Source organism: Artibeus jamaicensis, unplaced genomic scaffold, assembly GCF_021234435.1.
Source record: "Artibeus jamaicensis isolate MK-2021 breed Jamaican fruit bat unplaced genomic scaffold, CSHL_Jam_final scaffold_1019, whole genome shotgun sequence".
Lineage (NCBI taxonomy): Eukaryota > Metazoa > Chordata > Mammalia > Chiroptera > Phyllostomidae > Artibeus > Artibeus jamaicensis.
In genome coordinates this window covers 24,272,158-24,287,525 of record NW_026522025.1, presented here as the reverse complement: position 1 = coordinate 24,287,525, position 15,368 = coordinate 24,272,158, and the positions used below count along the sequence as shown (strand labels likewise).

Below are 15,368 nucleotides of genomic sequence, written 5' to 3'. Positions count from 1 at the left end.
TATTGTTGCTCATCAAAGGCCAGCAATTTATCTTCTGTGCTCTTTTGAAATATTTTCAGTGATACCTAATTATGGTTCCTCTTCTTTGTCCCTGTGAAATCATATAGGAAACAAAGCATTATCTAACTGTGAACCTTACCACTCTTCGAGTATGGTGTTATGCTTGCAGCAAAGAAGTGTTTTTGGATAGAAAATTAGGAACTCAGCCTTCATTGCCACATGTGAGACCGATTCATCAAACACAAGAAAACAGTGTTCAGGTAATAATCTAAATCCATTTAATAAAAATATCAAACATTTTCAGAGAATAGTTTCAGAATTTGTCATATGGTTTGAAATTTAAAAGAACTCTACCAAACCTGTACTGTAAATGTCTGAAATGTATCTCTTTTTTTTCTCAATTCGAACACTGAAGCTGGCCTTTGTTCTTTGTAGAATGACAGGGTAGGGAGAGCTCATCTCTCTGAGGATGGGAAAATACCGATGGGTTTTAAAAACTTAAAAAAAAACAGTTTAAATAGTAGTTATCTTTTTCTAGCAAGTCTGATTGTAGGAGAGGCCTTCTTTGATAGGGAGTAACAAATACTAATTCAGCTTCCTTTTCTTTATTTACCTCCTCTCTTCATCCCCATTTGTATTACTGTGAACATTTATAATTTATTGAAAACCAGGTAGAAGATATTAAAGATTAGCATCAATCTTTGGTTACAAAATATATGTGGACTTGCAAAGATTGGCCATTTAATTTTGAGAATTTTTCAGTCATAAAAAAATAAAAAAAGGGCACCCTGGCCAGCTGGCTTAGTTGGTTGGAGGGTCATTGGGTTCACTAAAAGGCTGCGGATTCGATTCCTGGTCAGGGCACATACCCAGGTTGCAGGTGCGATCCCTGTTGGGGCAAGACCAGCAGGCACTTGGTTCATGTTTCTCTCTCACACTGATGTCTGTCTGTGTCTATCTCTGTCTCCCTCTTCCCTTCTCCTGCTCTCCCTCTCTCCCTAAAAGTCACTGTACATATCCTCAGGTGAGGATTAAAAAGATAGGAAAACGGAAATGAAAAAGTTAGACTAGTCGGCCTCTGACTTAACTCTAGTCATCATTTGCTCTGTATGGTTTCATTAACACATTGGTGAGTTTTTTTCTTCATATCTATTATTATATTTCTATACTTGTCCTTAATACTAACTCTCTTAGACTTTTCTGTTGTACCTTTGTGTTACATTCTGCTAGTAGACGTGTAATAATAAGTTTCTTGCCTCACACATTATATAAGACGACTAGGTCTTAGACAAGGTACACTTGTTGCATTCGTAGTTTCACAGTCGAATGGTGCTAGTTAATAAATCACCACTATTGCTGTTTCTCCCATTCATTCCTATTTATTGTTCAGAAATATGTTTTTTAAGTGTCCTAATAGTTTGAAAATAAGTTTTCTTGAACACTCTTACATGACTAAAAAAATGTGGTAACTAAAAGCTTTATCACATAAGGAACTGATAATAGTTTTTATAAGGGCAGTACTCAAAAGGTGGCTGAAAGAATAAGTGCAGATAATGCAAAAAGAAGTACCAATAAAAACACATTGAGAAAATAGTCACCGCTCACTAGAGAACAGGAAGTTAACACAGCCGCCTGTCGGCGTTTCTGCCAAAAGAGATCGCAGACTCTTAGTGAATGTTGAGTCTGGTTGAATAAACGTTCGGATACTTTTCTGATGACTTGTAAATAATTCTCTGGTGAGTTATATTGACAGTACACTAAAGACATGAATTTAATGTCATGAAACTTTCTAATGATTCATTGTTGAAGAAATTAGAGAAAAAAGTTATTTGCACAAATTTTTTGGAGGTAAAGTTTATACATTGTTTGAACTCAGTTTCATCAGAGAATTAGTTATAAAATAACAGTATTGGAAGCCATTCAAAGCTCATTAAAATTTTTCAAATAGAAATTTTTTCCGGGAGGTAAGATGTTGAAAGATTTTTTAAAAGCTGCAATTCTCTGTATTTATTTACAACAAAATAGGAATATGGGGCTTACTCAGATGTTCAGTATCTATGGATGCCAGGAAGATAAAGGAGATGTATAAAGTTTTCGGTCAGTGTCAGGGACTATGTATGCGCTATAAAGGTGGAATGAAGCTCTAAGTTGGAGAACCAGAACACATGCAAAGTGCATGCTGCTACTCAGTTTCCTTTTCCAGCCAAATATATGTTGATTTTCTGCTATTGTAAGAGAATGTGCAAAATCTGATTTTTATGTGAACTTCCCAATTTTTAAAATTTTAGCCTAAAGTTTTGCTTGTTTTGTTCTTGTTCTTGTTGTTAAATGGTGTAAGCTGCCATTTGACCGACAGGTCACTAAGTGCAACCTCTGACTGAAGCCAATTGTTGGGAATTCATATTGGAATATTTTATTACTATTTAAAACAAATAAATTATTTTATATACATACAAGGGTGCAAAATTCGTAACAAGCGTCAATAATGTCCAAAGCTAATGTAGCTGTAGTGAAATAACACACTTAATATATACTGACATCAATATGTTTATATACCCCCTCCAAAGAATTATTCTAAAGAATTAAAATAAACAGTGAAAAATTTAAAAAAACCCCAACAGATTGTAGGAGCCTGTAGATAAGTTAGCGTGTTATGATGGAAAAGCTTTAGTATTCTGTAAAAACATTTAGCAAGCCCCGGTGTAGCAGGGTTAGCTGGTCGCGGTGAGAGGATTGTTCCCTTTTTTAAAACATTTAGCAAAATATATGTGCACTTAGGTCTTTTAAGCTGTCGCGTGACCTTGCCGAATTGGAGTGAGTTGTATTTAAATTCAGAAAAGTCACAGATGACTTTGTGTTTCAAGTACATATGCTAGTAAAGGTAGAGTGACATGGTATTATCTACTGTAGATCCTTATTACTTTCAAAATACAAATGTAAATTTTATTCTAATTGATAACTTGAATTTTTACTTAAAATAACATCTTTTCGGATAGCATCTCTTAATTTTTAGACTGTAGGTGTATATGAGGTAAAATTAATTTTGTTTTTAACCTAAGGATTTATTTAAGGCTACTATCCTTTTTGTTATCAAGGATTTTAAAATACCAAGTAACACAACATTAAAAACTCCTCTGGTTGCTGTATTTGATGATCTGGACATAGAAGTGGAAGAAGAAGATGAACTTAAGGCAAGAGGTAAAATAATTTTCCTGTGTAACCCTGCTTTGTATGATACTGCCTATTTCTTTAGTAAACTGTAATGTGAAAATTTCAAAATCTCGAGGTAAAAGGAACCCTACAGATGATAATTACAAATAGAAAAAGAATTTTGATATTTGGCCTAGTAAAATTATATGTGCAAAAGAAGCAAACAGATACCTTTGAGTGATGCTTGGTTTCTTGGGCATCCCTTTACTGCAGCCCACAGTTTTCAGTGTGAACCATCTGTATGGAGTTTGATGCAAACTTCCAGTTTTATAATTGACCTAGGGAATTTTAATCCTTTAAGTGTATATTTAAATTATCTGAAACTTAGCACTTTAGCTAAAATCTGATCTGAGTTGTTCAAGTTGTTATTTTGTATTTCCATAATGTATTTTGTATTTTCTTAACATAGTTTGGGACCCATAATAACTAACATACATAGTTACATATTCATTAAACACATAAAATTGAGTCATTGTATTGCTGAATGATGATATAACTTATACTTTTACTAAGACTAACTTATACTTTGTCTTAATAGGTCTAACAGGGTTGAAAAACATTGGCAATACTTGTTATATGAATGCAGCTTTACAGGCTCTTTCTAATTGGTAAGTAGAAAAATTAATTTTGTTTTGTTTGTATAGCCTCTTAAAGTTACTCTGAGCAGAAGCTCATGCTGGTGTAATGTAACACAGGAGCCCCAAATCGCGGAGCTGCTTAAGTGTTTCTGATATTCCAAAAAACCCATCTGATGGATTTGCCAATGTGGATATACTATTTATTACTCACAGCCCAGGGGAGTGCACCAATGGTGACAGGTTGGTGCAAGAGAGAACGTACCTCCTCCAGTCTGAGATTTGTTATTAAGGGTTCCAGACAAAGGAGGCACGTGTCCTACATGTGACTCTAAACTGAATTACCTTAGTGTGTACGTGTAGAAAGAAAAGCTCTAGAAGTAGTCACATAGGATAAGAAGCTGCTCTGGAAAAGGAAATAGGGAGAGAGTTATAATTCATTTCCAAAACAATACACATTCCTTCTGGCCAGAGGCCTTCTGGCCAGCCCTTGTCACAGGTGGTGGGAGAGCCATGTATTTGACCTCACACTCCACCCCAACGTCGCTTTTCCACCTCACATTCTTGGTGTTAAAATTCTTCCAGGAAGGGGCCCGTGGGGTGAGTAAGTTGACACTTTGTGTCCATATACCACAGATACGGTAAAGGCTACGCCCTAAGGCTAAAAGTGCAGTACAGAAGCCAAAGAGACTCAGGAGGAGAGAATGCCACTAATGGTTTGTAGCAGTCAGTACTGTAATATTGTTGCACAGGGTTGCTGGCATTCACCCCCTGCATTGCACAGTTTCATTTGTAGTCCCGTTTTTGTTTTCAATGCATATGGGTACAAGGCTGTCTACTTCTGCCCGTAGTGCTGACAGCCACTCACATCCTCCCAAACTGCATATGTGAGCTATGGTTTGATGTGGTTAGCCTGTTCTCTCATGAGGGAAAACACCTTCTCACATGTCTGTTTGAAGAAGGGCCAGAAGCCTTCCACCCTTGCATTCAGTCCCAGTGTGTCTGGTTCACAGGGCGGATCCACCGTGGCAGGCCAGCAGAGGCCCAGGTGGGGAACTCCATGTAGACCCAACAGTCTCAGTGGTTCAGAGCAGTTAGACTTACCAGCTACTGTGGGAAGGTGTCCTTTCTGCAGAATGCAACCTGACCAACCCACAGAATTTGACAGAGAAAGCAGGTAAACAAGGTCAAAGTATACATTCATGAAAACAGAGAGAATACAAAGGTTAATGAACACAGCAAATCATAAACCAGTGCCTGAGTCTGCAAGATGGCCAAATGAGAAGACTTCCAAAATGCAAGGCTTTTGTTGGCATGAAATTAAGCAGTGACAGTCCGCTGTGTCCACTTTATCTGTAGGTTAGATGTCTGCTGATATCATCAGGTGCTCAGGTAAACTCTGTATGTTTGATACTGCATCAGCAGTTCTTAATAATTACAAATCAAAGGGTGGAAGAAAAATGAAATGTTAGTTTGAAAGAAAACTGGAAAAATTCAGGATACAGTTTAGTTCATAGGTGAGAAACAGTTTTATAGAGAATTCACTGAATTAGAGTCTACTTTCCATAACTGTGTACAATAGACTTTATTAAAACATAATTTTCCCCCCTAAAATCACCCTCATTTTTTATCAAAGAGCCAAATCAAGACAAATTCATGTACTATATTAAGTTCCGTTTCAGATTGGCCTGATTATTTGCATAAACACAGCAGGAGTAGCTATTGATCATATAAGGCTTTCTTCATCCTACTTGACTGGAATGTTACAAGGAATTCCTAGGTTGAGCTTCAACTAGCCTCTCAGAGCTGGGGAGCCAAACCACGTAGTTGCCATCAGTTTTTGCCTGCAGTAGGTACCTGCAGATTTGGATGAGTTTCTCAAGTTCTTGATGTCTCCAAAATGTTTTGAGGTTCTTCCATGCCATCTTCCAGGAAACTAACCTTCACTTCTTACTTGGAAAAAGTACCATGGACCATGTGACCAAGTAAGGTTCCAGGCCATTTCCCCAAGGGGCTTTTACTGGCATCAAAGTCAATCTTAATTCCTTATGCCTGATGGCATCCAGAGTCCAGACAAGACTCCTTTAATCATGACATTCCAGGCAAAGACTTAGTTGATAAAAATCACAATTGGAAATTGGGTTTATATACCCTGTTATGACAGAATCAGATTCCTATTGGATTTATGCAAGTAAACATAATGCTATGGAAAGAATAATAATCATTCATGAAGAGCTTCCAAATTCTAGAGGGATCAGTTAGGTAGAAAAATATAAAGGCCTCAGTATTCAACACTGGCTTATGAAAGTATACTTTGCCCAATGGCATTAAGAAAAAAGGTTTTCTTATGTCTGAAAAACAAATGATTAAAAATTAGCAATATTTTTAAACAAAAAGCTATCTTTAGTTTATACATCCCATAATTAATTTCTGTTTACCCTAATCATCTGTAAGCACCTCTATAAACTAATTCACAGAGATCTAGCAATCTACACTCAGTTCAGAGACATCATTCAAAAATCCATTCTCAGAAATATGCAATTCAAAACAAGTTAGAGTGTTCTCCATGAACCCTCCCAAGACATAATATATATTTTTGCAAATGTATTAGAGCAAAAACAGTGACTGTTTATAAATGACAAAACTTAAAATGATACGGTTACAGAGTTCGGTATAATGCAGTTGACAAAGGAAGTTGCTTGCCTGCAACATTTAAAATAACTAAAATTACAAATTGAAAGTATATTAGAACTCATATAATCTCTAAAACATCTACTTTAATAGTAAAAATAGGTATATGCAAACAGGACATACATATTATTTCTTTATTTTACAAAGCTTCCCATGTGCTTTAAGCATATTAAATAGGCCTAACTAGTTCAAAAACTTATTTTTTATAAAGGAGGGAGAAAAATCCTTGAGGTATTCCAAGGGCCACTTTGGAATAATCTGAAGTCATTTCTCAATTAAAGTCTCTTAAAATTTGAACTTTGGGAAGGCTGTCAAACAAACTTAACCAAAAGATTATAATAGAAACTTTGTAAAACTACATTTTTATGGTAATAACTTTAAAAGAGAGTAATTAAACTTAAAGCTTGTTTTTACATTAAATCATTTTTCCAGCTCACAGGATCCTGCTTAATTTATGTGTTTACTTTTTTTAGGCCAATAAAATATACCCTAATTATGCCATGCAGAGGCAGAAAACACACCACATGTAATACACAGACAAATACATATCACATAAAGATCATACAGATGAAGATTGAACACAAAGTCTAAGCACATAATTTGACTGATTAATTGGGGTAGAGAAAGCACATGAAGTTCTCATTTGCTTGTCTTTTTGCTTCCTCTACACAATCCTGCAACTTTCTTAGTTCCTTTTAACTCATCCAGAAATTAGAACAATCTACTTTTAACTTTATTTCTTTCAAAACATATTGTCATAATTTACATCTTTTGTTACTTAAAGTCATATATTTTTTCCAACTTAAATGTAATTAGCATTCTTTAGATTGACAAATTCATGAAGAAATTTCATAAATCTCACCCCATTTACTAGGCCTTTAGCAAAAACAATTCTAATTAGTCTAAAATGCAACCTAAGCCACTCCTTTCCAAAACAGAATCAAGACAAAATCGAAAGCAAAGGCAAATTTCAAGAAGGGGTTAGGACTAGACTTAGAATCCTTATTTTTCTCACTAATTTAAGCTCACCCTTTAACTGCTGTAGTTTTTCTTCAGCTGCTTCTTCCTTTTTCCCCATGCAGGTCCTCTGCAAGGCCTGCAGGAACACTGGGGGCAGCCCCGATACTGGTGCACCACCCTGGGATTACCCCCTTTATTTCTAGGATTATACCCAGTCTCCCCCACTTGACACATTATCACATGCAGTCTTCTCTGGGGGCATTTTCCAGAATATCCTGTTCATGACACCAATTTGGGGCAGGAGCCCCAAACCCAGGAGCTGCTTAAGTGTTCGTGATACTCTGAAAAAAACCATGTGGTGGACTAGCAGATATGGACATGCTGTTTATTACTCATATTACAGGGAAGGGCACTGAGGGAGGTTGGTGGGAGAGAGAACACACTTCTAGTCTGAGGTTCATTCTAAGGGATCCCAGACAAAGAAGGCACTTGTCCTACGCAAGATTGTAAACTGCATTACCTTAGTGTGTATGTGCAGAAAGAAAAGCTCACCACTTAAGGACAGGAAGCCACTCACAAAAGGAGGTAAGGAAGGAGCTCTAATCCATTCCCAAAACAACACACCCATTGTCACAAGCGGTGGGTGAGCCATATATTGAACCCACGTGTAGTATGATTTAAAAAAAAAGGAGAGGAGAAAATAAATACATATTAACAGTAATATGGGAAAGAGTTAACGATTCTATTCAGTTCCCCTAGTCAATAGAACTCTATAAATCCCTAGTTGTACTTCCCTTACCCTGCCTCAACAAATAGGGTTTTTTCTTCCCATTTCCTGAAATGTCCCTGTTTAGAAAATTGTGCAGAATAACTAAAATTAAATACATTAATACTTGTGAGAAGTTACTTTCTCTTTCTTGTGGAGTAACTCTCAAGATAGCGTGGGTAAGAAACGGTTGAATGGAATGTTCTGTTAGGTCGTCCAGTCTAACATGCAGCTTAGAGCCAGTGTTTCCTCATTGGTTTTTCTGATTAAAGGATGGATCCGCTGTTGCAAATGGAGTACTGAAGTCCTTTACTATTTCTCTATTGCTCTCTATTTTTCCCTTCAGATCTGCTAATACTTGTTTTATATATTTAGGTGTTCCTTTGTTCGGTATGTACATATTTACAAATGTTATTCTCTTGATTAATTTACCCCTTTGTCATTATGTAGTGACCTTTGTTTATCTCTTGTTACAGCTTTTGACTTAAAGTCTATTTTGTCTAATAGAAGTATAGCTACCCTTGTTTTCTTTTGGTTCCACATGCATGGGATATCTTTTTATGGTAGCTAATTTATTGCACGCCAGGATTTGGTTTCTTTACTCAGTTAGTTTCCTGTAACTGAATAGATTTATGGATGTTTCCTCAAGTTATTCAAGCTCATTGTGTTATAAATTGCTAACTTAAGCCTGGATATATAGCAGAACTACTTATTGGGATGTAGAAGCTTGGAGGGAGCAGATTCACTAGAAAGTTAAATTTTGATCACTTCTTGGTCTTTTGGCTAAGATCAGTTGTAGAATCTGTTCTTACCAGAAAGTTAAATTTTGAGCATGTTAAATTTGAGATGCCCAAGACATCCATCCATCTGTTGGGGCATTTGATATAAGTCTGGAATTAAGGTGAGATGTTTGACTTTTGTAAATTTGACTGGCATTGGCACATATGTGAAAATTTAAGATCACCTAGGGAAAAGTGTATGTAGGGAGGAGAGGAAAAGTTACAGAATGAAGTCCTGAGAACCCCTGGTATTTAGATGCCTGCTAAGAGCAGAAAGAACAATAAAAAAGGAAAAGAGTTATCAGAGGGGTAAAGAAGAAAAGTGCATTACATTGGTCAAAAGAGTGTTGCTCAAGAATGAGGGGTTAAGTCACTTGTGACAGTATTAACTGAATCTGACCACATTGAAGACTGATATGGTGGAGTCAAATCTGGTTTCAATGCATTGAGCAAGAATATGAAAAAATGAATGCAAAGCTACAAATGAGAGCAAAGATGTGACAAGGGCTCTGTGCTGTTGGTTCATTGAATGATGAGAAGACAATCAGTGTTAAGCTTGATTACATTCTAATAATTTAATTTCTTTTTTTTAAATTAGCCCACCTTTGACACAGTTTTTTCTTGATTGTGGAGGGCTAGTTCGAACAGACAAGAAACCAGCCATTTGTAAAAGTTATCTTAAACTGATGACAGAACTGTGGCATAAAAGCAGGTGTGTACTTAATATATTTGTTTTCTTTAGTGTTTTTAAATGAATATCCTAAGTATTAAAAGGATGCAGGTGCATTTGTAGACCTGAAAAATGTAGAAGAGACAGATTTGAGAGCAAGTTCACTTTGGGGCATGTTGTATTTGAAACTGAACACCCAAATTAGTCATCTGGACTGGAGGTGTAATGAACTGCTGAAACTCCTGTAACTGAAACTTGTGAGTTTTAACGCAAGAGAGAGCATTCTCACAATACTAAAATCAGACCATAGATACCTGTACAAATTTTCATTTTTCTGCTTATGTGTATTTTCTCTAAAGTACAGCATTAGAAGAATAATTATTTGCTATAATGTTTTACTAATATTCTTTTAAGGCTTTTTAGAAAATTGCTTTTACCGTTTGTCCTGTTTAATGATTCCGAAGAACTACCCAACTTTACCCCTAAAAAATAATCACCAAAGCCATCTTTTTAAAATCCTTTTTAAAAACTGCTTTTATGTGAGGCTTTTGAGATCTTAATGATTTGTAATGTAAAAATTTCAGTAGTTTTCCAAGTTTTAACATTCTTAGGCTCATAAGTGCCTCAGTTTTCTTTGTGATGCTTAACTTCCTACTTAGTTTTTAAAAATACTGAAAGTATTTTTCAGTTAAAAATTTGTTGCTACTATCATTTCAGTAGTACCAGGCAAAGAGGAAGGTTTTCATGAGTTCTTTTGGGATGTGAAGGTAAATGTAATGCACGTCACTAACATGAAAGGGCCGGAACCCTTGATTGCAGTTTGTTCCTATTGGGTGTTACCCAGTGCTGCCGTAGCTCTCTATATTCCTTTCTGCATAGCTAGAAGTAGCCTTTAACTGCTGTGTTTAAGCTTCTTTGCCCTGAACTCAACTTTAAACTTAATATTCTTGGAAGTTTATTAAATTTCAGCAGTGCCATAGCACAGACTTCTAAGTAATTAAATCTCGTATGTTGGTTTACTTTTCATTTTTGTTTCCAGGGTATTTGATGTCAGGTTTTAAAATTTCATTTAGGTAGTATATTAGGTACATTTACCTTAATTATCCAAGAGATTTTAAGTAATTAAAGTTTTATTTTAAGTATAATTGCTTTTGAAACATTATATAGTAGAATATGATCTTTTTGTTGGGGAAGAAAATAATAAAATATAGCCTAAATATCAGTAATAAGCTGTACTGACAAGCCTTTGAAACATAATACTGGGCAATTTTGAATGATTTTCTTTTCAACAGTAACACTTTTCAATTTAATACCTTCAATTCTTGATTGCTAAGTTCTAAAATAAACTAAAAACCCACAAATTTCTCATTAAAAATGTTTTGTTTCTTAGGCCAGGATCCGTTGTGCCTACTAATCTGTTTCAAGGAATCAAAACTGTAAATCCAACATTTCGGGGGTATTCTCAGCAGGTTAGTCTTCATTGCTTTTTTATAATATTAACCTTTAATAAATTTGTTAAATGTTGTTATGCATTATGCTATTATGTAGTCATTTGTACTTCTTCCTATATATTTGTGCATTTGTTTATTGTGTTTTTCTCCTTGTGTCTTTATTCACCAAGAATAATCTTTTATACCTGGCTGGCATAGCTCAGTGGATTGAGCACGGGCCTGTGAACCAGAGGATCGCTGTTCAATTCCCAGTTAGGGCACATGCCTGGGTTGTAGGCTAGTTCCCAGCAGGGGACACATGAGAGGCAACCCTGCATTGATATTTCTCTCCCTCTCTCCTTCCCTTCCCCTCTAAAGATAAATAAAATCTTAAAAAAATAATCTTAAAATTTTTTTTTAATTTTATTTGTTTCTTTTATTTATTTATTTTTTAAATTTTATTTAGTTATTTTTCAAGTACAGTTTTTTGTCTATTTCTCCCATCCCAGCCTCCCCACCCTGTGCTCCCCACCTCCCTCCCATTTCCACCCCCGTTAGTTCTTTTCCCTGTGTCCTTCCTATTTGTTCCTCCAAATCCCTCCACCTTTTTCCCCTTAAATTCCCTTCCCTCTCCCCTCTGGTCACTGTCCCCTTGTTCTCTATTTCAATGTCTTTGTTTTTATTCTGCTTGTTTGTTTGTTTTGTTGTTTAGCTTCCTGTTAAAGGTGAGATCATATGGTATTTGTCTTTCAACACCTGGCCTATTTCACTCAGCATAATGCTTTCCAGTTCCATCCATGTTGTTGCAAAGGGTAGTAGCTCCTTTTTTCTCTCTGCTGCATAGAATTCCATTGTGTATATGGACCACAATTTTTTGATCCATTCATTTACTGATGGGCACCTAGGTTGCTTCCAGCTCTTGGCTATTGCTATGAACATTGTGGTGCATAGGTTCTTTGAAATTGATGTTTTAGGATTCTTAGGATATAATCCTAGCAGTGGAATTGCTGGGTCAAAAGGCAGGTCGATTTTTATTTTTCTGAGAAAATTCCATACTGTTTTCCATAATGGTTATACCAGTCTGCAATCCCACCAACAGTGAACTAAGGACCCTTTTTCCCCACAACCTCTCCAACATTTGTTGTTTGTTGCTTTGTTTATGATAGCCATCAAAAAATAATCTTTTAATCTTATTTTTGCATAGATTTTGCCCCCATTATAATCTTATATTTTTTTAGAAATTCTTAATTTTGGCATGGATAAATATATCAATATATTTCTTCTAGTGCTCTTAGTTTTGAAAAGTTCTATATCCAGAAATAAATTTTCACCTATATTTTCTCTTTTATGCTTTCATTTTTAAAAAATTTAATTCTTTAATACATGTTATTTATTTCATATTACAATATAATCCAAATTTTATTTTTCACAACAGCATCATACTACAGATTGCATCATACTACAAGTTTAAGACTTTTAAATATGATTAAAAAATTTTTTTTTATTGATTTTTGTGCTTAAAGAGGGCCAGGGTCTATTTCTGAGCTTTCTAATTCATTTGATTGACCTGTATTTTTTTATATTAGTACCAATGGTAGTCTTAATTATTATAGCTTTATATAATAGCTTTTAATATTCCAACCTGGCCCTCACATATTTTTCTTTTCTGAAAACAATACCTATTCCCTGTTAATTTTTTTTTTGGTGCAGATTCCTGGAACACCAGACACTGTAATTTGGTGGATGTGAATTGAGGCCTACAAATTTGTATTTAGGCATTTCAGATAGATTAAGGATTTTTCTTTGAGATATAGTACAAGATTGAGTAAAGCTTTAATTTTAAGCTAAACTTATAAAATATTTGGATTTAAGACATTTCTCTGAATTGTCACATGAAACAAAACCATGTGTTTTTTTTTTATACCTTCCTTCTCCACTTTTTAAAAATAGCACTGCTAGAGCTGATCTCTGGATCAGCTTCAGTTTTATAATTATTTTTGTTTTATTTACATAACTTTTTAGAATTTAGTGCCTCCCGTCCCTCCAATGCCTTATGTTCTACAAAGTTGTATTTCCTTGGTCTAATGCTGCACATTCAGTTGATATCAGTTGGTAACCACATTCTCTACATTTTTCCTTAAGTTTCTACGTACCAACATTTAAAAAAATATTTTATTTATTTATTTTTAGAGAGAGGGGAAGGGAAGAAGAAAGAGTGGGAAAGAAACATCAGGTGTGGTTGCCTCTCATGCGCCCTCCCAGCGGGGACCCGGCCTGCAGCCCAGGCACGCACCCCGACCGGGAACTGAACTGGGGACCCTTTGCTTCACAGGCCTGTGCTCAATCCACTGAGCCACACCAGCCAGGGCACTACGTACCAACATTTTTAATGAATTGGTGATACCTACTTTGCTTTTGTATTAGGATGCTCAAGAATTTCTTCGATGTTTAATGGATCTGCTTCATGAAGAATTGAAGGAACAGGTCATGGAAGTAGAAGAAGATCCTCAAGCGATAACGACTGAGGAGACCATGGAGGAAGACAAGAGCCAGTCAGATGCAGATTTTCAGTCCTGTGAATCTTGTAGCAGCAGCAGCGATAAAGCAGAAAATGACAGTGGTTCTAGAGGCTTTTCTGAAGATAATAATGAAACAACAATGTTAATTCAGGATGATGAGAACAATTCAGAAATGTCAAAAGATTGGCAAAATGAGAAGATGTGTAATAAGATTAATAAACTAAATTCTGAAGAATTAGATAAAGACAGAGGCTCTGTGTCTGAAACAGTCGACCTGAACAACCAGGAAATGGTCAAAGTTCAAATACACAGCAGAGCTTCAGGTGACAATTTTAATAATTTGAAAATGGTAGTGTTTCACTGCTCCTGAATGAATGTAAAATATCATTATGTATTTATATTTAAGATTATATTTGTTATTTCACCATTTTCAGGTTTTTTTGAGGGGAAATTAGCATGGCATGTGACTAAAATCAAAACACATTTCTAATTTGTATGCCGATGTTCGTAGTTTATATTTAGCATAATAAAAATGAAATATAGTAGTTAATAACTTTAGCTTAATGTTTCAGGTGTAGTATATGACGTTACAGTTCAACCACACTAATTTGAAGAAAGGGGGAATTAAGTAGTTATGCTTGGGCTTTCTGAGTAGTCAAGTTTAGCAATATATGCATGTGAGTGTTACATTAATGTCATTTTAAGCGGATTCTGTAAAGATCCTGGGAAAAAGCAAAGTAATCCAATTGTAGTTTTGTAAATTTGTGCAATTTTAGATTTAGGTTGCTGTCATTGGAGTCACATCAGCTACAATATATTTGGTGTGTGCCTTAGGGTCAGAGTTTAACTATAATGAACCTTATTATGATACATTATATTCTCATACTAGTCAGTGTTCTTTGAGAAAGAGCGAGAGGTCCAATGAAAGGTGTTGAGCTAGATTGCTTTGTAGTTTACATTTATTTCTTCAAGAGTTAATTTATCTTGGCTTAATGTGGTATTTTGTTCTCCAAAACACATAAAATTAAACCATCTGAGGTTTACATTTTTTTTATCGTAAAATAAGTGGCAAACAGCCCTGGCTGGTGTAGCTCAGTGGATTGAGCACAGGCCTGTGAACCAGAGGATCGCAGTTCAATTCCTAGTCAGGGCACATGCCCGGGTTGCAGGCTGGTTCCCTGCAGGCCAGTTCCTAGCAGGGGATGCACGAAAGGCAACATACATTGATGTTTCTCTCCCTCTCTTCGTCCCTTCCCCTCTAAAGATAAATAAATAAATAAAATCTTTACCAAAAAAGTGGCAAATAAGTTACTGAAATAGTTATTATCTTCTGTAATTACTGAAGAGTGAGTACTGCTAAACAATTTATTTAGGTATTTGAATTAACTCAAATTTCTTCTCAAAGAAAAGGATATGTCCTTAAACAGAGGGATACTTGTGGTTCACTTAGGTACAGTGCATAAATGCCTTCTAGTCAGGAAAATGTGTTAAGCTTCTTAATTATACTGCCTTTATGTTTAGAAGTTTAGTTGTTTTTAGAAGGTGCATAAGTTAAGAAATACATGAAAGACCAGCATTGTAAGACAGCTTAGACAGCTGTCTAACCCTTCCTTGTGAAAACTCTGGCTAAGGAACATACTTGCTCTTTACTGCTTCCTAAACTTATTAATGATCTAGAACAGGAATCTGAGCTTTTGCATTTTTAAAGACCTGATTTAAAAAACAATGTGACAAAGACCTTATATGATGAGGGATCCCAAAAAAGACT

The 15,368-nt window shown here is 35.6% G+C and overlaps 1 protein-coding gene across 2 annotated transcripts in view; it reads left to right on the top strand.

Moving 5' to 3' along the window:
* The window catches only part of USP33 (ubiquitin specific peptidase 33), a 50,896-nt gene that overhangs the window by 17,100 nt on the left and 18,428 nt on the right, over window positions 1-15,368 (top strand). For both annotated transcript variants that reach the window (XM_037148120.2, XM_037148119.2), the window contains exons 5-10: window positions 108-260; window positions 3,096-3,198; window positions 3,749-3,818; window positions 9,580-9,693; window positions 11,042-11,120; window positions 13,506-13,923. In XM_037148120.2, coding sequence (XP_037004015.2) covers window positions 108-260; window positions 3,096-3,198; window positions 3,749-3,818; window positions 9,580-9,693; window positions 11,042-11,120; window positions 13,506-13,923 — 937 coding nt within the window. The remainder of the gene's footprint in view (window positions 1-107; window positions 261-3,095; window positions 3,199-3,748; window positions 3,819-9,579; window positions 9,694-11,041; window positions 11,121-13,505; window positions 13,924-15,368) is intronic.